The sequence below is a fragment of the Abrus precatorius genome, unplaced genomic scaffold, assembly GCF_003935025.1.
Source record: "Abrus precatorius isolate BTA unplaced genomic scaffold, Abrus_2018 Scaffold2, whole genome shotgun sequence".
Lineage (NCBI taxonomy): Eukaryota > Viridiplantae > Streptophyta > Magnoliopsida > Fabales > Fabaceae > Abrus > Abrus precatorius.
In genome coordinates, this window is record NW_020874362.1 from 4,118,281 (window position 1) to 4,142,611 (window position 24,331).

Below are 24,331 nucleotides of genomic sequence, written 5' to 3' on the forward strand. Positions count from 1 at the left end.
CCAATAGAAGAAATCCTTCCCACTCCTGTCAAAGAAGGATACAAAATTTACAAAGGCAGATATCTGCGAGAATCAAGAATTCCAGCAGATCTTAGATACTTCTCTGATTTTGCCCTGGCATGGGTATTCTCATGGCAATACAGATATGGCAAGACAGAAAATGAAGACACTCTCCCATTGTTACACAGGTATTCCTTTGTAAAATGGTGGAATCAATTCAATGCGGAACATGCCGGACCAGAAGGAGTTGCTGAATATTTTGGGAAAAATCCCAAATTATTAAATCTTGCTGACCCAGCAACATTCCAATTCCTTAATCAGAAATCCAAAATTGCAGCATTCTTATCAGGATGCGATACCAAAGAGAAAATGAAGAAAAATCTTCAAGATGTTCTCCTGTTATTGCAAAACCAAGAAGAAGGAGAATCTTCTAACCAAAATGCCAATATTGAAGAAGATCAAAATGAAGATGATTGTTTCAGTATTGACATTCAGGATCTTTAGAAACTGGTACTATAGTTATATATATATATATATATATATATATATATATATTACACTCATTCATCACATTAAGACCAATTTAATGTGAATCAATATATTCATACGAACTTAATATAAACTAAAATAGTATTGAGGTATTATATAACAAAGTAACAATTCAAAATACTTGAAAAAAAAAAGATGACATATTAAATTTATTTTAAACTCAAAGATAAAATATTCAGTAAGAATAAGCCGAAATGACACAAACAACAAAACCAATATAATTGAGTATGTTAAATACTACACATAATTAGTCTGATACTTAAATTCGGTTGCGGTTGGGCCATTGTTGCTCATCTATTATCCATCAAATGGACCCATGTAGAAATGTATTATAGGGCCGTCATAACCATTGTTGCGGTTTGCTTTTTTCTTTTTGGATTTAAACAGCTTTTAATTGGACTCATAGGTTATGCTCACTCCTATTTCTCGACGCTGTTTTACTTTTCTTCTAGTGGTGCAAGCCAGGTGTATTAGTCTTTTTCAGTTTTAAGCACGTGTATTGGTCTATCTTTGGTACTTTAGTCGTGTAGGCTTGTGTTTTGGATCAGATGATCTATTTTATACCTTTATTATCCAATTTGATCTCTTATCTCTACATGCTTTCCGTCTTGGACCCAATCCCTTTGATATCCTAGGAGCTAGTGTCCTTTCCTTTTTGGCGTGATGATGTAAAATTCATTAAAAAAAAAAAAAAACCTCAAGAAATAGACTATTTTATTTAAATATTGTAAATTAAAAACAAATTCTTAATTGATTGTTTTTCTAAAATTATTTTTCTATCCCAGTATATCAGTGATAATAGTTTTGTTAAAACAATTGATAAAAATATTAAATTTTTATTTTTAAAAATAAATTTCACTATCAGAAACACAATCAAACCATGAAATGTGTCACCATCAGTATAATTTTATAATATGATTAGTGAAATTAAATGTCAGTTCGTCATATATAACGCGAAACTTTCATACAGTGACATATATCATAATCTGAATAAGTTTTGCCATACAAATTGCACAACTTGCAAGAATATGATGTAATATAATTTTAGCTTATTATACGAATTTACCTTCATTAATTTTAATAACACAATTAAATCAAATCTAATTTAGATTTACATACAAATTATTATCACATTTAAAATAAAAATTAAATTACTAACATAATACTAGAAAATATTTTTTTTAATTACATACAAATTCAAATTATATTTTAATTAAATAAATTTAAATCACTAACATAATTAAAATTTTTATCATTAGATACCAATTATGATTATATTAATTTTTTAAAAAAATAATAACATAATACAAGAAAATATTTTTTATATTTCTATACAAAGTACTATTAATTCTTCATTAAAAAAGTCAAAATTACTAATGTAATTACAATAAAGAATTTTGTTGCACCCTTTTTAAAAAATTAGAAGTTATTTTTTGTGGCTCAAAAAAATATCCATTACATATATTTTTTAAATAAAAAAATCAACAAAATCGCACGTACGTAATTTGAAGAATTTGAAAAAATCAACAATTTTTTTTATTGTAATTATGTTAGTAATTTAGATTTTTTTAACAAAAAATTAATAGTAATTTGTATGTTTATGTTAGTAATTTAATTTTTTTTAATTTCAATGTAATCATAATTGATATTTAATGATAAAAATTTTAATTATATCAGTGATTTAAATTTATTTAATTAAGATATAATTTGAATTTGTATGTAAATAAATAAATATTTTTTAGTATTATGTTAATAATTTGATTTTTATTTTAAATGTGGTAATGATTTATATGTAAATCTAAATTTGATTTGATTTGATTATGTTATTAAAATTAATAAAGATAAATCTGTGCAATAAATTAAAATTGTATCACGTGTAAGATTCTTGTAAGTTGTGCAATTTTTATGATAAAACTTACTTAGATTGTGACATGTAACACCATCTAAAAGTTTCGCGCTTAGTATAACAAAATTGATATTTAATTTTGTCAATTATATTACAAAATTAAGCTATATGTCATAATCTAGTTATTTTACTTTTTTAGTTGCGAAATTTATTTTAAAAAATAAAAATTTAATATTTTTACCAACTATTTTAGCAAAATTATTGTCAAGTGGAAATAGTTTTAAAAAAATAATAAATTAAAAATTTATTTTTAATTTTACAATATTTAAATAAAAAACCCAAGAACTATAGATATCAAAACCTTTTCATAGAATTAAAACTTTGAACATGTGATGAGATGATCCATATGAATTTTCTGATTGAGAATTAGTTCTCTTACAAGATTCAATTAATGATTCACCAAGTGAGCGAGTAATCCGACAACTCATTAATCAATGAACAGAACGATTTTAATAACATTGATTACATCTTATTCGTGTCAACATGTCCTTATAATATTTTATCATTGAACTTTTTATATTTCATAGATATTGAATTTTCAGTAACAGTTTTAAACTGAATAAACAATACGACATTTTCCAAAACTTACATTTAGTCACTCAAATTTATGTATTTATTAACTCCTTTGCAATGACCATTAGGTTACAGCAACCTTATGTGTAAAGGCTTGCATAAACTAATATAGTAGAATATCATATTTATATAAATATTCTTATTCTTTGTTTTTATATCACATTACTTGTATAATTTTTTTTTCTCAACTCTTTTCGTCTCTCATTTATATAAGTTTCTGTATATATTTCTGAATAAATATAATTTCTCAATCTAATATCCGATTTTCGACCATCTTCCTAGTCTGACAAATATACGTGGTTTGTGTGTTTTGGGATCCATGTTCCTCCAGATTTTTAAATGGTGGAGTTTGTGGTCGATCCTATTAGTCAACAAAATTCTGACCAAAAGTATCTTTATCCCAATTTTGAAGCTTACAACGTGTCAACCAACAGAACCACTGGCATTAGCTTGAATCATCCAATAAGATATCACCTTATCCTATCCGTTATCTTACTCACACCACAGCCACCAAATAATTGTTCACCCTTCACTCTCCACCAACACAAAAACACTTTCAAACTGGTTAGTTTAGAGAACCTACAGAGATTGAGGGAACATTGGTGGCAATAGCAACAATGGCAGCGTCACTACAAGCAGCAGCTACGCTCATGCAACCCACCAAGTTGGGCATGAGGAGCACCACTTCACAGCTTAAGTCTACTCAGTCCATTTCTAAGGCTTTTGGGTTGGAACCCGTTGGAGCTAAGGTCACCTGCTCCCTTCAGGCTGATCTTAAGGACTTGGCTCACAAGTGTGTTGACGCCACCAAAATTGCAGGATTCGCCCTTGCCACCTCTGCTCTCGTTGTCTCTGTACGTTGCTGTCTCTCTCTCTCTTATTTATTTATTTTTTCCAATTTGATACAGTTAAACGTTAACTGTCAATTGAATTTAAAGTCACTCTTTCATTGAAATTTGGATATCTTATGTTTAATAACATAGTATGATATAATTAAGTTCAAGGTTAGGCCCAAGAGTATCCATATCCCTTCACCTTAGTTATCAAATTTTGAATTCCATTTCGTTGTGATGAACGATCTGGTGCCAATTTGATTGGAAGTCAATGACAAATGTTGCTTTGGATTAATCAAATGATATCTCATTAAGAGCTTTTTGATCCCTAGCCTGTGGTCTGTTCAGTAATCTACACATATTTTTAAGTTCAACTAGTATATCACATATCTTCTTCACCCAACATAAATGAGATACTACCTATTGTAAGGAAACCACTGTCCGTGTCAAGCAGAGGGCTCAACCTTGAAAATATCAACTTGTATTAGTAATTATTTAACTAGAATGATGAGACGTGTCTGCTAAAGGGGTGCTCAGTTTATTATAGATGGAGTAAATAGTCAAATTAAGATAAAACTTTATTCATAGTAGACCCTGAATGAAGAAATGAAAAATGTTTGGAATGTACGGATTTGCCCCAAAAGTAAAGAATCCAAATACACTTCTCCTTGAGAGAAAAAAATTATAAGTACTATAATGTGACAGAAAAAGATAAATAGAGGCATAAAGGGGTGTTAAGAGGATGATGATACTATTAATTAAGGTGTTTATACATCATAGTAGGAAGGAAGTTAAACTTGGAAGTCCAAGAATATACATTTCTTCGATCAAGTCACTCTGACCTAATGCATTGAGGATCAATTTAATGATTAAATGCATACATAGGAATCACATGACAGTTGTGTGTTTGAAGAAGTAATTGGACAATTATAGTTGATGATAACTGGGAATGTACATGCAGGGAGCAAGTGCGGAAGGTGTGCCGAAGCGACTAACATACGACGAAATCCAAAGCAAAACATACTTGGAAGTGAAAGGAACAGGAACAGCAAACCAATGCCCAACCATAGAGGGAGGAGTAGAGTCCTTCGCCTTCAAGCCAGGCAAATACACAGCCAAAAAGCTGTGTCTGGAGCCAACTTCATTCACAGTCAAAGCAGAGGGCGTAACAAAAAACGCCCCACTGGAATTCCAAAACACAAAACTCATGACGCGTTTGACATACACGCTGGACGAGATAGAAGGACCCTTCGAAGTATCAGCCGATGGAGCTATCAAATTTGAAGAGAAAGATGGCATTGATTACGCCGCTGTAACGGTTCAACTACCCGGGGGTGAGCGCGTGCCTTTCCTTTTCACCATAAAGCAGTTGGTGGCATCAGGGAAGCCAGACAACTTCGGAGGAGAGTTTTTGGTTCCCTCCTACCGTGGAAGCTCTTTCTTGGACCCCAAGGGAAGAGGTGCTTCCACTGGTTATGACAATGCTGTTGCTTTGCCTGCTGGTGGCAGAGGAGATGAGGAAGAACTTGCTAAGGAGAATAACAAGAGTGCTTCTTCATCTAAAGGTAAAATTACTTTGAGTGTCTCTAAGAGTAAGCCTGAGACTGGTGAGGTTATTGGTGTGTTTGAGAGCATTCAGCCCTCCGACACTGATTTGGGAGCTAAAGCTCCTAAGGATGTCAAGATCCAAGGTATTTGGTATGCTCAGCTTGATTCATAGGCACCTTTTTTTTTTCATGCTTTGTTTTGTATTTCGCTCGTTCGGATTTTGTTTTAACTTCATGCTGTTCCTGCATTGTCCTAATTTGATCCAACTTTTCAAGCACTCAGAGTACTACTATCATGCTTGTATATTATTATTATATTTGACTTCCAATCATAATGCTTAAAATGTCATGGGAGTTTTGGAGGTTGGTTTTCACTTGTTGGAATTGAATTGCATCCTTTATATATCTTGAGCAACATTAGGAATATCTTTTCTAACATATTTTAATATATTTTTAATTATTAGTTGAAATTAATTAAAATTTATAAGATTATAAATGAGAATCATTAAATTTCATATTTTTTGTAATTTTTAATAATAGTAATAATAATTAATTTGAAAGATTATGTTTTCAACATTCATATATGTTTCAGGTTGCCCGTACTATGTTAGCAACCATGTGTTATCTTATATATTTGAATATGATATTGGGTGGAATGACTAAATAAAAAAGATAAAAGTAGTCACATCCTCGTACCTGGTTCACAAAAAAAAGAAAAAATTTGTTCCATTATACTGCATTTCAACTAAATAATGTATTTAGATTATATTATATTATAACTTGTAGGAAGGGTGAGGCATAAGTATAACATGAACTGCCATGCTAATCGATGAAATACTGATTTAGGTTAAATATGGATCAACTTTTAAATAAGTTATTATACGATAAGAAAATAAATAATCTTTTTATAAATTAAAAACAATTTATTTTTTAAAATTTTAAAGAGATTAAATGACAGAATTTTTAGAGTTATAAAAAACATAAATTCATTTTAATTTATAACAAATTTGATTTATTTTACTATTTAATATTGATGCTTATAAATATTTATTGAGATGTTTATTCAAACATAACTTGAACGTCTCTTTTTGAATGCTGAGAATTTGTTGAACCCTTTGTAGCATTCTACCTTTCTTTTTTTTTTCTCATTTTTCTTCTTATATCACATTCCTTATCGTAATTTTACTTCTTTCTCTTCTCGTTCTTGTATTCACAAAGTGTACATAATCTGTGAGTGCATGAGTATTATTCTTGGTAGAATATATTAAGGGTCATTTAGGAACACTGGAGCAGTTGCGCTGAATCAAGTTATGTCCACTCGCTGAACTCAAGGGGTCGTTTAGGTCCCATAACTCGCAATCAACATTACTTATACTGAGGAGTGAGGGTTCTCTTGGGTCCACTAGTTTGTAAACACTGCCCTTAGTCTCAAACCTCTCTCTCAGCTACAGGATACAATTTACAAAGGTGCTGGGTCAATGCCTTACCCTGCCGACTAAGATATACCTTGCGCACCACTTGATTCGATGAACTATGTCAAACATCATAAGGGAGAATGCTAACCACAGCCCAATTGTTAAAGAATGAAAAATAATATTTAATGAAAATCTTCCTTCTATTAATGTCACGTGTAAGGTGGGCGCGGTTACAGAACCTCCATGAGGTGAGGACAGGTACATTCAGTTTTCTATCTACCAATTCAGTGTATTTTTTTTAAGTCAACCAGCATCTGAATCCCTTTCTTATTTTTTTTTTATAGGGAGAATTTGGACAATTTAAGGGTCTTTTAGGCCTCCTAACCTCCAACAACTATAGGCCCATCAGCTTTTCGTTAGCTTTTTTAAAGAGTCACGTAGGCCCACTTAACTCTCAACTAACCTTATTTTGAAACCAAGGTAAATAATCAAGTTGATACATCTTCTAATGATTTTTTTAATATATTTTTAATTATTAATTAATTTTTTTAAAATTATAAAAATTACATGAATCTTACTTTTTATTTTTAATTTAATAATTCTTATATTTTTTTAATTTTTAATAAATTTCATTTAACCATAAAAATGTGTTAGAGAGTGTTTAGTAACGTTCCTTAATAATTAATCATGCATTGATTATTAAATATACTTAATAAATTTTCGAATATTTATTCTAAAACCAAAAACCAACAGAAAATTTGGTCATTCATCTCCAGTGTTATAGTTCTCGAAAATCTCTTGGATCTCTTCATTTTGCATTACAAAAAAGGAATTATTGAACTTAGCCTCGAACCTTACCGCTGGTGTTCTTTCGCGTGATCTATCTCCACTAATGACTCAAACAATTACAAGTGAAGAGGACACCATGGAGGGGCAAGCTTTCAAAGATAAGTATGCTTGCGTTATTTATTTCGCTTTATAACTTTCTATAAATATCAAATTTATGAATTTTTAATCAATAAATCATATAATATTATTTTTACAATCTTGTATGTTAAATTTTAGACAAATCAAATATTTATAAGTGTGTAATTAGAGGAGATTTTTTTTCTACAGTGATTCTTTCAAATTCGAACAAAAATACCTCCAATGAAAGATATATCTATAATTTAAATATATATATATATATATATATATATAAAATTCCTGGGTGAATAATTTTATAACTATTATTTGCTTATATTATGAAAAATATACATAATTTTTTTAAAACCTAGTTTGTTTGATGGAGTATCATATATACTTTAAAATTTATAAATTTTTATAGACTTCATCTGCATATTAATTGAGATCTCTTAAACTAATAGTTATATTAATGAAATTCAATGTGTATAAAATGTTATTAAATGTGGAACAAGTTAACCATGGCTTTTTTCTATAGAAATTAATGAAAATCACAGCATCATGCATAAGTAAAAATTATTAAATAAGGAGTTGACCTCTGTCATTTTACATATCCTAATAAACAGTATATTTAAAAGATTGAATTAAAAGTGCATGTTAGCATTTGTCATTTAGTTTTATAAACATACTAGTTTAATATCTTGAAAACTTCAAGTTTTTACCCCAAAATTAAGATTTGTATTATATTTTATACATTTTATTTTATATTTTTATTTGTATAAATCAATAAAATGTCATATATTTATTATGTTTTTATTGATTATTTGATAAAATTTTAGAATAAAATATTTAATTTGAGCATTTGAAGAATTAGAAAGATTAAACAAGTAATTAAATATAAGGAGACAAAATCACACATATGTCAAAGATTAAAAATTGCAATTAAGCCTATCGTTTATTACACATGGTTTAACAATAATTTTACTTCATAAAAAAACACTGAATATTAATAACAATTTTTTTCACAAATAACATTAAACAAATACATATAATCTTAGTCAAACGACTTATATTTTATATGCATATAAAATTCTTACTAAAATAAAAATCTAATGGGAATGATCATTACACACAGGGTGTGTGTGAAAAAAACTATCCAATTAATAGAAAAAACAGTATAATGAGTAGAGAAAGCCATGCAAATGGGAAAAAAAAAATGGGTGAGAAAGAAAACATACAAATGGGTGAAAAAAAATAATACAAATGGACAAAAAAAAGTTCCGAAAAGATATTCAAATAGACAATAAAAAACTATACTAGTGAAAAATAGTAAGGTTTAATTTGAGTGAAATTTTGGAGAAATTATTGTAGAAGAAAAAATAAGTATAAAAATTAAATAAAAATTAATTATAAGTTAAAAAATTATCTTTTTAAACTTTAGAAAAATCAAGTGAAAGAAATTATATATATATATATAATATAAGTTATTTGTAATATATACCTTTTTTTATGCATATGTCTCACTCTCTTTATCTGTAAATAACTCACTCAAATAGAAGTAAGTTGCCTTAACTAGTGATTAAAAGATTGTAGTACCTTTTAACATTGAATTAATAAACTCAACTAGATTAATTGGGTACAATGTACTTGATACAACAATACATGTAAAATATTTTTGGAGGTTCCCATTGACAAATGTTTTGCCTTATTCCTACATTAATAGACTTATGTCAATTAAAAATAATGCTAACACCATCTTAAGTCATCATATGTTTGCATAAAATTTATAGGAAAAAGTGTCAAACATATGTGAACTCACTCTCCACAATAGAAAAAGCAATTGACAATATATTATGATTATCGTTTTATTCAACTGTCACCGATGCAACTCCCTAGATGCTCTAATACATAAACCAAAAGTACAAAACACTCAACATAATATTTGAACATCGAGAACTAACTCATCGTTGTGATACACTATGCAACATCCAATTGAACAATTGATCCTTAAATAACATCATAAATTGCAAAACATAATTGCGACAATGCTTTGAACGAGTCTTTTCCCTAACCATATGTTTTTTCTTTGTTATCTCTATTTTTTGATATATTGTGGTGTATTAATATCAAAACTAAATCCCACCAATCACTAGTTTTATCTTAAAAGAATGATTAAATTCTACTATTGGCATTATACGTTTTGCATTTGTGTCTACATTCAACTTTTTATGATCTTGTGAAATCTTTACCCTAGTACAACGTGTAGTCTATTATATTTTTTAATTTCTCAAAAATATTTATTTTTTCTTAAAATAGCACGAACAAGTCATCCATAATCTATGTCATAGCTAACGCATTTACAATAAAAGTTATTTTATTCTATCTTATAAACTTTGTAGTTCACTTCTTTTGATATGTTGTAATGCTTAATTATTCGTATAATTGCTTTATCATTATTGCATTCTAACATAAGTTCTCCATCTACATCATAATGACCTATAAAAAATAAACATAAACAAATTAAAATAACATAAATTAAACTTACCACTTAAAAAAATTATAAAACTTACCTACTAGTGTTTTTATTCTTTAGAAACTCAGATGCATACATAGTATTAAGATCTAATGCAAATATGAACGATGACTCCTCAAATGCCTATTGCTTAACCATTGAGTTTGATAAATGAAAATCTACATCATCTATATTATCATAATCACTATTCTCATTGCTTCTATATCTTCCTTCAAAGTCGTCATCATCATCACTTTCAATGATATTTTGTTCTTATTCTATCTTTATATCTAGAACGGTGCTTGCATATGGTTCTTCCTCCTTATTGTTAGCTTATTGATAAATGCTAACTGAAACTTCTTTAAAAGCAACATATAACTTAATAATAGGAGTTGAGGGATAATGTTCCTAATATATCTTAAACATTTGTTAAAGATCATCATCATTGCTTATTAGAATTGCTTGATATTGCATAAAATCGTCAAAAATTGAGATTGGATACCTTTAAGTAATTTTTTCCATTGTTTTTTTTTTTGAAATTTTAACTTCAATATTTTGACTAAACTAATGTTTTAGTTCTTTAAACGAGATATTGTATAAAATATACATAAAAGTTGACTTTTCACATATAAATATCACTCTTTTACTTATGTTTATAATAATCTCACCATTAAAATATACTAAAACATGTGAATTTTTACTTGTAATTTACTATGAATCGAAATATGTATTTATAAATCAGAATTTAAAACTTGTTATTAGTGTTTTTTATTTTAAAAGTAATTATTGACAATTTTTTATGTTTATCTTTTAAACTCAAACAATTTTATATTTTAAATTTTTTTAAAACTTATCAATTGTGATATTTATATGTATAAAAAAAATATCATTTTAATTGTCAAAAAGTTGTCATATAGATCTTTCTTTGTAACTAACTTCTTCAAATAAAAATGTCATTTACGATTTTATACAAAAACCATGTTCCAGTAACTATTTCTAAAAATTCATATTTTGGTAATATAGATAAAACCTAATACAATATATGAAAAGGAATTCAGAAGTGGCTATCTGACTATACGCTTTTGTGCTTATCTCCCTCTTCTCTACGTCCTTACAACCATGTGTGAGACAGATACGTTCCTTTTCTCCACGGTTGAGGCAGCATTACTTTTTCTTTATAAGTCAAAATCCATCCAGCGTGTCAATAATTTGAAAAGATTTCATATTAGGCTTATTGCTTAGCTCTAAATTATAGGTTGTATAGTTAGCTAATAGTTTAAGAGTGAAATAATAATTGATGGCAACTCACAATCATAAATGATTCAATATATTACTTACTTTACACTCAACAACTTGGTTGCTTTGCTTTCTTTCGAGGTGTATGGATTTTCTTCAGCTTCCGCACTGTTCCTGTAGGTACCTATATATCAGCTATATGAGACAAAGTGCACTATGTCATGGGTCCAATGTCTTGACGAGTCTCTTGTTTTGCTATTTATCTTGCTACCGTTGAGAGGGTTCTTTTACTTTCCTTTTGAAGTCAGTTTATGTAAACACATTTGTAAGTCATTTACTGAATGTTTGGTTAAGGGGGAAGGATAAAAATAATCCTTTTTCTTAATTAATTTGTAAAGAAAGGTGATAGAAAATAAAATTATTTTATTATATATGTTCATAATTTATCTTATTTATAAAATTAAAATGGATGATAATTATAAATCATAACTTGTATTTCAAAAATAGTTTCAGTCATTCTTATTATAATTGTTCTATTTTTTAATGTCATTTTATTTCCATTTTATATAATTTATTTATATTTATTTTAATGAGATGTGTTATTAATTTATTTTTATCTCAATTCACTTATTAGATAGGAGAAGATATTTTTGTACTAAATTATACTTTAATTAGTTTGATAAACATAATACATATCGTGCACAACGTATGAGTAAGCTTATATACTATTGGATATGAGCAAACATGATGTTGAAACTGACATGGTATATATAAGTTTTGCCTACTATTAAACCGTAAAACAAATGAAAGAGAATGACACTTGACACCAACCTAGTATGCTATACATATAAGAAGAAAACAACTATTATAATAATATATTTTTGCAATATATTTTGGTAATTTGAGGGGATGAGCTTGCGAGTCAAGATAAGATGAAAATGATAAAACAACAGTGATTAGGGAAAATAGAAACATTTTTGAAAAACAGAAAGATTCTTATTCTAAGAACACATTTGAAATTAGGAAAAAGAAGCGAGCATATATACCTACATAATAAAATCACAATTTTAGGAATTTGAAATGGTTCCTTGGGTGGTGCCAATTACTACAATAGTGTAGGGGACAAATCCTCAATAATGAAAGTGGAGAAAATACAATAGTGATTAATTGTTTTCTTGTTCAAATATTTTAATGCAATTATTACTAGTACAGTTTAGACAGAATAATTCAGACCCACGTAGGCGAATCCAGCCAGGTACCGCGCCGACGAAATCACTGAACCTAATTCTACAATGGGAGAGAAATGTGAATGTGGATGATAAGAGCCCTCACCCACTTTGTTTATCACAAGAACTAATTCCCTTCTCGAATTCACTCCCAATCGTCAATACCATAATTAATTATATTAAATTCCCCATTTCACTCATTCATTACTCATGCCCATAATATTCATATTCCCACCTCTTCCCTTCGCTATTTCTCTCCATTTTTCTTTAGCAAAATATACTTTTATTGATGATTTAATATGATTTTAGCGTTTATTATATATATATATATATATATATATAAAGTATTTAAAAATAATTTTAATCATTAATAAATAACAAGTAATATAATATAATGAAATATATATGATGTCATCACTAAATAATAATTTTATTCATAATAAAAATTTCCCATTTTTTATATGCTGAATTAAAACAGCTTGTTCATATTTGATTATTATTATTATTATTATTATAAGCAGAGTGATAGTGTGAGGTGTGATGTTATGGGGATGTGTGGGAGGGAATTACCATGGTAGAATGGAGGAGCTGCCAGGGGCGTTTGGCAGCAGCGCCAGCTTTGCTCTCCGATTGGGTCAAACCGTATTCTCTACCGCGTCTCTTCTCTTCATGTGTTTGGACGTCGATTTCTACGGCTACACCGCTTTTTGGTATTTGATTCTCAATTTCCTATGGTCATCTTCTCTCTTATTCTCTGCCCGCTCTCCCAAAGTCCTTAACTTTTCTCAATTTCCTCTCGCCTCGTCAATTCTCTTTTTCAAGGGCAATTCATAAGTATTTGATTTGGTGGCTCCAATAGATTTTGATAGACTTGAGTTGGGGAACCATGTATTTGTGTTGCGTTTGTCATGAATTGTTGCTAAAATAAAAACTGAATGACTAATTGAGGATTTCTTTGAGTTTGTTGTGGGTCTCAGAGAGTGGTACTGTGGGCAATATTCAATTAATTGGTTAGGGATTCCACACATTCAAGCCTGTGGTCTTGTGAGTGCTTTCTTAATTACCAGTTTTTCCTTTTTGTAATTATATTAGCCATGTAATGCAATTTCACATGCCATGTGGAACCCTTCATATTATGACACATTTCTTTGTAAAGAAGGAGTTTGCTTATACAGCAAATTTGTAGTCAGTCTGACTCACAGGAGGTAAAAGATCTGGGTATATATATGCTTATTTTTCCAGTTTCAAAATTTGCATTGGGGCAATGTATTGGAGTTTATCCTGTCTAACTTATATTGTATGCATATCCTTCTCTTGCAGATTTTAACCTTTTTTCTTTATTTGTGTGATTACACAGCTATTTGGTAACAGTCATGGGTTTGGTAATTCCCTGGAGCATAACACTGTTGGTTGTAGATGCGTACTCTGTGTTCATAAAGTGTCTACCGCTTCAACGAAAACTTGTAATGATAATCTTTTTGGGAGACATGGTACGCGCAATTTGAGACTAAAAAGAACTTTATAGTCCTTGTTACTTCCATACTATACTAATGCACTAATGATACTGCAGTTTTTCTATACCCCAGGTTTTGTCATATCTATCACTTGCTGCAGCATGTTCAACAGCCAGTGTCACAGATCTCTTGCTCGATGCCGATAGATCCTATTGCCCAGCAAAGTTATGTGGTAGATATCAATTATCTGCTGCCATGGCATTCTTGTCTTGGTTTCTTTCATCAGCATCTTGTCTGTTTAATTTTTGGCTTTTCCCTTCTTTGTAAGTATATCTTGCTTGCTGTTGATGTGTATACGAATGTAAAGGCTGCAAATGACGAAGTCATTTGCTCTTGTGCAGATATTTTTTTGTTTCTAACGGAATAAAGTTATCATGATTATGTAATAATTACTCTTTAGCAAGGAAAAATACCGAAATTCCTTGTCTTGGTTCTCAACTGCTTGCTCCTTTTCAATTATAACTTGTATTTAGCCAATACTAGCTATAGGATATGAATCTCATCTGAATATTGTCTCATAATCACAAATAAGAACATGTTTTGACGCATGATGCTAAGTTGATGACTGAAGAGACTTGTGACACTGATTGAAATGGAAAAAGAGAAAATAGATTGATCATATACTTTGGTCATGCTTTTCATACATTATAAACAGACATATATGGATGGTACAAAAGGATAAAGTCCGTCCACAATGCAAGAACTTTTCTAACTATGTGCACTCTCTCACGCGCCAGGATTCTCTTATGTTCGATTTCGAACATGACGGTCATGTTTGTATATTTTTATATACACAAACATGACCGTCATATTCAAAATCGAACATGAGGGGATCTGAATCCCTCTCTCACACCCTGGTCACTGACATTCACTTCTGAACACATCTTATTGTCCTATTGCACATTATATGCGCACCATGCACTAACCCATTCATAGCAGAGTTGACCCTGGTCAACAAACTTGGATGCAATGTACTATAACAAAACCCTGAATGTTTATGGCTGCTACTTGCAGCACAGCAAATACTAATCCTCTCTAAGTGCCATTTATTGTCTGGTTTTTATCTTTCTATGATGAGTGATGATTGACGTTTACAACAACCAGTAGTAAGCAGAGAGATTTTTCACTGATTGCCGTATGTTTTGGAGCAGTGATGATGAAGTGAAGTTAGTTCAAGATATTCATATATGTCTCTGAGTGTGTGCGATGTTTCAATAGATAAGTAGAAAGATTGAGTAATCATTGAACAATTGCTGGAAGTGGAGGCGGCAGGGAAACCCCTTTCCATTCCAGGGATTTTTCTTTTGGTCGAATCCGTAAGAGCTTTTCTTAACCGAAGAATTTTTCTCACCTCTAGACTTTGTAAAAGACAAAAAAAAAAAAAAAAAAAAAACCAATCGTACCCACTTTTATGTTATTATGTCTTGCTTCTATAAGGAATGGTACTTAGATGTAGATGTAGCATTTTGATGAAATTGAAGTAAGCAACTGTGCTAAATTTGCTTTAATTAACTAGCTCTAGATTACCCCCCATTAACTGTTTTTCTTCAGTGACAAAAGATTAAGATTTTTCTTTTTACATATTTAGGAAATTACATTTCAGTAACATTAAAATATCAACGTTTAACAAAATCAACTTCTATTTTTACACCCACTCCTAATATATATTTTCATTCTCTATTCTTTTTTTTATCTATCCCTTTCTTTATCACATAATTCACACGACTCTTACTTTTCTTTTTTCTTTTTTCTCTTTTCTTCATATTTATCTCTTCCTTTCATCCATTTCACATCCTTGTGATAGGATGTAAAAAAATCATTTTCATAACAAAACAATCATAAACCGACTTTTTAATATATACGCTTACAAAGTTTCATGGGCCAAGTTGCTTGAACTTTGCTATCATTGAGTCCAGTAGTTATAAGAAAATGTTAATCACATGGTTTCTTTTTGCAGCCCATTTCTTCCATTTGCAACTTTTATTTTATTTTTTTCTATTTATTTTTCATAAATACCCTTATTAATATTAGGGTTAGTTTTTAAAATTATTATAGTAACGATCAATGCTTTGACATATGCAACTGAATCAATCTCATTATAACAACGTCATCTTTTTTTGTATATATCTAACAATGTTAAAATCAGGATAATTAAATATTAAATATTTTTTATGATTTTTTTAGGGTTTAGATAAAAATTCATATTTATTTTTTAATTTTATTCAAAAAATAAAAAAACTTTTGAAATTAAGTTTTTGGAAGTTTTATTCTAGAATCTTGTTAATCATATTTTTGAAATTAATGTGATCCATCATATTTTGAGTAAATTGATTCCCTACATTCTATCTATGATAGCACTCTCTCTCATCCCTTAAGTCAAGCATTTACCAAAGAATGTAAACAATAAAAACTATGTCATTATTAAATCATTTTTCTAGTGAAATCCATGAATATATAGATCATATTTTGATATAAAAGCAAGGGAAATTGTGACTACCGTGCAGTTGCAACATTACTTAACAAGAGTGAGGAATCATAGACTTAGATTTGTATTGATTTTATTTGAGAGATTCAAAATTTACATTTGCATTATGTGAATCTTTTTGGTAGCAATCAACAAATACACAAACTAATTAACTTATTATACGTTGATAACTACAAAATTACATTTGTTGATAAGTGGATCACTATAACGAATGAGTTATGTAATTAGTTCAAGATATAATTCAGTCCTTATCTATCTTCCAATATTGGTCTATGACATTGTTTCCTCTTAAAAGTTGACAACGTGTATCTCGTGTAAGTCATTTATATGATATTTATTAAATTTGTCTACAATTGCCATTTTGTTCAAGTATAACTCACCATTTTTTTAATGATTATTTAATGCTAAAAACTACACATGTACATTGGATTATTAATATGGTTGTATATTGTAAACATTTACAAGTGTTTTAGAAAAATAATTCATCAATACCTCTTACTACTCTTCAATAGTACAAATATTATCATGATGAAGCTTGTGCATAAAAATTTACATATATTAGTTGTATACAACACTTCAACTCATGTGTGCTGAAAACAATAGAATATATAAATATTACAACTGAATAGTTAAACATATTGTATTTATAGTTTTACACAAAAGAAAAGTTGTAGTATATATTACTTTTCAAACTTTATACTTTAAGTATTTATAATATAAAAAAATATTTTATTTACTAAGAATATTTAAGTTATATTTTTTAAATTAGTATAAGGTACAAATATTATTAAGTCATCATACAGTGTGGTATTATATTTTTATTTTATATTTATTAAAATAAACTAAAAAAGTCATAATGACATATATATATATATGTATGTATACAAAATTTAATAAAATATAAATACAATGCCTAAACTAAATCAAATTAGCACAATGGTCTAGTCTTCTTCCTCCTTCGATAAATATGGATTACATCAAATGCAGTATGCCCTATGTTAAGTGTTTCGCAAGTGTGCTCCCAAGCGTGTGTCCCTTCACTAATCATCCCTCTATCTAACATGCTTTGTAGTATTTTAGGCAATCTTTTCAAACTTCACCTATACTTTTAAAAAAATTTAAATAAATTAGAAAATATAATAACAGTATAATATATAACAAATGACAAATATATAAACATTTCACTCTTAGACGGTAGAATGAGATAATAATGAAAGATCTTGGAGAACCAATGCACTTCAATAAATTATCATTCTATCACTTTGCCTACGTAATTTTAGCCTATCTTTTCCATTAGATTTTTATTTTACTTCTTGAATGGATTTATTTTCTCTTAATTTTATTGTATAAAGAGGTGATAGTAAAACTTAGTAAAATATGTCAAATCATGAAGAAAATTTATTACAACAAGTAAAGAATCTAGTTTTATTTTTATCATTTTTATTTTCTCTTGCATTATAGGAATAGTCATCATAAAGACACAAATTTGCAAAATAATTGAATATAACGGCTTATTTGTCATCTAAAAAGTGGTCCTTATATATTGATGAACTTTACTTAAGAAAACTTTCTTAGCTTGAAGGAAGCTAATCTCTCATGCCTAAAAGAAGATAGAGAAATAGTTATTTCTAAAATAAAATAAAAACTTTAACAAACTAATTTTTGCTTAAATGATTAAAATATGATAATAAATTATAAATATAAAAAAAATTGGCATCCATACTAATACAGTTAAGTGAAATATGTTAGCAGGTATTTTATGATCTTAAAGCCTCAATAAATAAAGAACTATTTTATGTAAGCAAGCCTCAAATGGGCCTTATCAATTGAACTGTAAGTGGACACAAATGAATACATAAGATTTGAACTCTAGAAACAATTTAGAACAAAGAAGATAAGAAGCGACAATCTTCAAATTAAATTATTAAAAATTTAGCTCTATAAAGCTAATATTTTGTAGGCCATTTGATATATCACCATAAGATAACATGTTTTAAGGATATCCAACAAGTCATTAATACCATGACTCACATAAGCATATTTGACTAGCAAGTAGAATTTCACTATAATTTTGATGATATATATATATATATATATATATATATATATATATATATATATATATATATATATATAGTAGCAAGACTACTAAATTAATATACAAAAATGTTAAGATACAGAAATTTAAAACATAAAAAACTGAAACAGTGGTAGAACCAACACAGAACCAGTGGAGGGAGAAGAGAAGAAAGTTGGACGACAGTAATTCGAACTGAACCAACTAAAGAAAGAGAAGAAAGAAAATACAGAAAGTATTAAACTTTATTAAAACTTGAAGAAAAGGTTTACAAAGATGTTATTTTTGAGCACTTCTCTCTAGTTTCTCTCACTATGATTGCTAAATGAAAGGGTACCTCACAACATAGTCGATGACTCTTTATATAGAAAATAAATTTACTATTTGCTACAGTAAAGGTTTAGAGTTCTTGAATATCTATGGCAAAGCAGTCATCTTCATTCTGATATATATCTTCAGACTCTTTTTTGGATGAATTTTCTGCTTTGTCTTGTTGTTGTAATAATAAAAGAATATCTTTGAGATTGATCTTTAGCTTCTCTTTCGAATCACATTCCGTCAAGAAGGCTGCAATTCAGAATTTCTGATTAAGAAATTGAGAAGTTTCTGGATCAGCAATCTTCAATAGTTGAGGGTTAACTCCAAAGAAGTTGTTCACTCTTAAAGGTCCTGCATAGTCAGCTTTGAATTGACTCCACCATTTAACAAAAGAATACCTTTGTAATATAGGGAGAATTTCTTGATTTTCTCTGTTGTTGTAACGGTATTGCCATAAAAATACCCAGGCTGGAACAAAACTCGAGAAATATTTAAGATCTGCTCCAATTCTTGAATCATAAGCTTATCTTTTCTTGAAATGTTCATATCCTTCTTTCACTGGTGATGGAAGGATAAGTTTGATTGGTCCAAAGAAGTCCCATCATTGAAGGAACCAATTCAGAAAATTGTAATATTAACCATAATTTTGAGTTTTTTTAAATAAATTAACCACAAATGGCAGTTAAGCTTGTTTTGAAGCCAAAACACCATTGTCCAAGCATCAATATAGTCCCAGTAGTTGTAACCTGCAGGGTCAAAGGGTTGAGAAAATTTTTTGTAAGAATTCAATTTTTTTTTAATTCTTTTGGGGTTAAAATTTTTAAAATTTGTATGGTTGAATGGGTAATAAAAGAGAGATTTTTTTTTTATCTTTGTAATGTTTAATGGAAACAGAATCTGAATCCACTAAAATAAATTCGTAGAATTGCCTAATTCTGCTTAAGGCTGAAGGTTTGAAATGGAATCCATGGGAAAAAACATTGGATATAGCCTTATAAGGATTCTTATCCCAAAATTCAGGCTCAACTTGGATGACCGAAGAAAATTTTCTTTTAGCCATGTAGTGGGTTGTGTTTGATTTATCTTTTGGGAGACTAATAACTTTATTAGTTTCTCCTAGAAGACTAACAGCTTTTTGGGATTGGTTAAAGGATTGCATTATAGTATTTACGCTTACTAAGTTTATATCCATATAATCTTCAGAGGTAATTTCTGCCCATGATTTTTTAGGTAAATTACTCAGACTCCTTTGTTAGAGAGCCAAAAGGGTGTTAACAAGTAAAGTATAATCAGCTTTTGTCTGTTTAACTATTTTTGATTGGGATTGAGAAGATTCAGCCTTGTTGGATGAGTCTTTTTTAGGAATCGTAGATTGTTGAGTGGATTACTCAACTATCTGGATGGCTTTCTGGGTATATGACCCAGTTGGAGTAGATGACTCTGAAGATTTTGAAAAAGTATTGAGTCAGACTTGGATTTTGATTTATTAAGAGTCGGGGCAAGTCTAACTCTTCCTCTGCCTGTGGCTACTTCTCTGGAGGAGGCTGCTGCCTTTCTAAGCATCTCACTTATCCTGTAAATATTTGCGAGTAAGGTAATCAGGAAGGAAATTTGAAGTGTCTTTGAGATATTCTATTTTGAAATAAAAAACACTTAAAATTATTTGCCTTCTTGCAAAGATTTATTTGTAGGCAAGATTTTTAACATCTTTTGTAAAATTTCTTTAGCAGATTTACAATCTACTCTTATAAGAATTTTTGGTTTAATAAATCATATTGAAATTTTGAAACACATAAAACGATTGTCAAAACTTCTTTTTTGATAGTTGAGTAATTCTGTTGTGCAGAATTCCAATGTTTTGATGTGTATGCAATGATATGCTCATGAGAATCAACTCTTTGTTTGATAATGCCACCATAACCTATATTAGAGGCATCTATTTTGACAATTTTGAAGGCCTGAGGAATAGGGAGATAGAAATATTTTATCTCTCTAACTTTGATTTTGATTTTCTTAACAACATTGGTATAAACATCAATCCAGGAAGAAGAATTCTTTTTAAGCCTATCATGAAATGGCTTAATGATATTGTTTAGGGGAGGAATGAATTCACCTATATAATTGAGATACCCTAAAAACTTTTGCAATTGGGTTTTATCAAGGATTCTATCAAGATATTTATTAGCAAATTCAATGGACTTGCTAATAGGAATAATAGTTCCTTAATGAATATTATGACCAAGGAATCTGACATTAGTTTGAAAGAAATTAATTTTTGATTTTAATACAGCTAAACCATTCTATTTAACAACATTAATAAAAATATTAATATGCTTAAAATGTTGATCAATAGAATGGAAAAAGATTAGAACATCATCTATGTAGATTATGACAAATTTTGAGTAGGGATTGAAGATATCATTCATGATCTTGTGAAATTTAGAAGGAGTATTTTTTTAAAAAGGGCATTACGTTCCATTCGTATTTCCCAAAAGGAACTGTAAAGGCAATCTTATACTTATTATTTTCATCAATCTGGATTTGCTAGAATCTAAACTTCATGTCAAATTTGAAAAAGATCTTAGCAGAGTTGAGTCTGTTAAGAAGATATTTTTTATTAGGAATAGGGTACCTAATCCATTGAAGTACTTGATTGAGGGGTTTGTAATTGCTTACTAATCTAGGAGTACCTCTTCCTAGTTCTGCTTGTTTATTAACATAAAATGCAGAATACGACCAGGGACTCTTACTTTTTCTGATGAATTTTTTGTCTAATAGATCTTTAATCTCTTTCTGACAATATTGAAGAAGCTTTTCATTCATTTGGATGAGTCTAGCCTTGGTAGGAATTTGACTTTCTTTAAAGTCTTTTTCATAGGGAAAACTAACTATATGTTTCATTTTATTCCAGAATGCATGTGGAAGGTCAGAACATATAGAAGATTAAATAAAATCTAAAAGAGATTGAATTCTTTTCTGAAGTGATGGATTCTTCAGCTATTTATCAATATTAGCAAAAGAAACTTCTTTTAGAAAATTAATTTGATTAATTTTATTTTGGATAAAATTAATATTTCTAGTGAACAGTTTGCTAGAAAATTTGAAAGTGATTTGTTTACCTAAGTGATAAGTCAAAATTCCTTCTTTTGAAATCTGAAGCGAAAAAAGAGTTTATAAAAAGTGTTCTCAAAATTACTTTATTTTTTAAATTTTTGACAAGCAGGAAATTTGTTTCTATTTTAAAACCTCGATTCTCAATAATAGCTTTGGATAATTTACAATTAATCTTAAGCTTTGAACCACTAGCAATGTTGAGTTTTTTAGAAGTTTTTCCAACATATTTAGTAAGAATTAATCCTTCTAAAATACAATTTGAATCAACACCTGTATTAAAGAGTGCTAAATTATCAAGAATAAAGTCATCAATAATGATTTTGATATTTATATAAAATTTTTGAATTTTAACCTTGATCAAATTCAAGAAAATTTCTTCTGGATCAACAGAATTATCTTTCCAAAATCATTTTCTTAGAAAGTTGTTCTTTCGCAACTTCAAATTCATCATCTTCATCTCCAAGTTGTGAAAGAATAACTTGATGAATTTGTTGTTGTTCTTTAATCTCACGAATCTCCTTTTTGAGATTGTTAATCTCAATATGAAGATCTTGAATAGCGGTTAGTTTTGTACAATAACTATTTTCTAATTTTTGAAAATACTTGTTATATCAAATCTATTTGTTGTAAAAAGCTCATTTGGTTTTTGCTTTGTTTTTAAAACATCTTCAAGTTTATTGAGAAAATCTTTCTTTTCTTAAGGATCAAGAATATAATTGATTGCTTCAAAAAGAAAATCTTGTTCATTTGTTAAAACATTGATTTTGGAATTTCATCACTATCAGAAGTAGAAATTTGATCATCTTGTTAGATTTGGTTAATATCCTCACTAGATTCTTTAGTAGAATTTTCTTCAGAGGATTCAATGAGGAAGTTATTGTTTTGATCTTCTATAGAAGAATCAAAGTTGAGATTTCTAATCTTTTTCTTGAGCCTACAGTATTTATTGATATGGCCAGGTTTTCTGCAATTGTAACAGGTTACTCCTGTTTTAAGTTTTCTAGGAATGTTTTTAGAGATCGCATCCTTACCAGGTTTCCTAGAAACTTTTCTATTATACTTCCACTTGTAAGGTTTCTTTTTGGTTTCTACATCTTTTTTGGGATAATTTTTTTCTTTTGGATCGGACAAGGCAGCAGATCGAATTGTTCACTGAGAGACCCTAACTCTCTTTTGTTCTAGGCTCTTTATTTGGCTAATTGTCTTTGAATTTTGTTTTCTTAACAGATTTTCAGAGCAATTTTTTGAATAGCGGCAATAAGCTGCGCATAACTAAGACTGTCATCAGGAATTTCTTCATTGGTAGAATGGCTTCAGAGTTTATTTTTAACTAAATCTCCAAAAGATTTGGGAAGACCAACTAAGAATTTTTTTTTCCAAAAGGATTGTTGGCTATCTTCTCTTGTATATACCCTAGAAAAAAAAGGTATCTTTATACCATCTGAAATCATCTAAGGTTTTACACTTAAGATTGAATAATAACTTAGCAGACCTATTTCTCTGTAAAGATGGATCTCCTAGGAAATGTTGAGCTATGGTATAAAGGAGAGTATAGACAACATCAAGGCATTTTCAATAATAGCTTTTCCCTTAGTATCAGTTTTGATAGCAGAGAGAATTCTTTCCTTATCAATTTCAGTGAGATAATTGTTCCACCAACCTTTGAGTTGGCTAGAAAACCTGGCAACAAGAATACTCATAATTGTATCTTCAAAACAATCATGAAAAGTTAGGTATGCAGTGGCTACCATAGACATATGATCTAGAGTAGTAATAATATTATACTCTAACTTACCATCTATGTTTCATTCATAGATGTTATTGGCGTTAAAATTTTGGAAACTATACTCATTACTTTCTTCTAAAATAAGATCAGGAACAATCGTTTTATTATAATAAAGTTTGGAAGGAGATTCCATTCATAGATGTTATTGGCATTAAAATTTTGGAAACTATGCTCATTACTTTCTTCTAAAATAAGATCAGGAACAATCGTTTTATTATAATAAAGTTTGGAAGGAGATTTTTAGTTTTTACTATTAGTAATAACCGGATTAATATTTAAATTGGAAATTGAATCTGTTTCAGAAGGTGGTTCTGAATCAGTTTTGTTAATGGCATTA

The 24,331-nt window shown here is 29.1% G+C and overlaps 2 protein-coding genes and 1 long non-coding RNA gene across 3 annotated transcripts; 2 read left to right on the forward strand and 1 right to left on the reverse strand.

Moving 5' to 3' along the window:
- Positions 1-3,515: 3,515 nt before the first annotated feature.
- Positions 3,516-5,758, forward strand: LOC113857803 (oxygen-evolving enhancer protein 1, chloroplastic). Its single transcript, XM_027490012.1, has 2 exons — positions 3,516-3,882; positions 4,823-5,758. Exons 1-2 carry the CDS (start codon positions 3,646-3,648, stop codon positions 5,579-5,581), a joined length of 996 nt encoding a protein of 331 aa, XP_027345813.1. The 5' UTR covers positions 3,516-3,645; the 3' UTR covers positions 5,582-5,758.
- LOC113857804 lies at positions 3,917-4,323 on the reverse strand. Its single transcript, XR_003503300.1, has 2 exons — positions 4,138-4,323; positions 3,917-4,107 (listed from the first exon to the last, which is right to left on the reverse strand). It is a non-coding gene; the product is annotated as an uncharacterized LOC113857804 (long non-coding RNA).
- Positions 5,759-13,200: 7,442 nt separating the features above from the next.
- On the forward strand, positions 13,201-14,636 carry LOC113859041 (CASP-like protein ARALYDRAFT_485429). Its single transcript, XM_027491858.1, has 3 exons — positions 13,201-13,410; positions 14,058-14,190; positions 14,287-14,636. Exons 1-3 carry the CDS (start codon positions 13,241-13,243, stop codon positions 14,479-14,481), a joined length of 498 nt encoding a protein of 165 aa, XP_027347659.1. The 5' UTR covers positions 13,201-13,240; the 3' UTR covers positions 14,482-14,636.
- Positions 14,637-24,331: the final 9,695 nt, after the last annotated feature.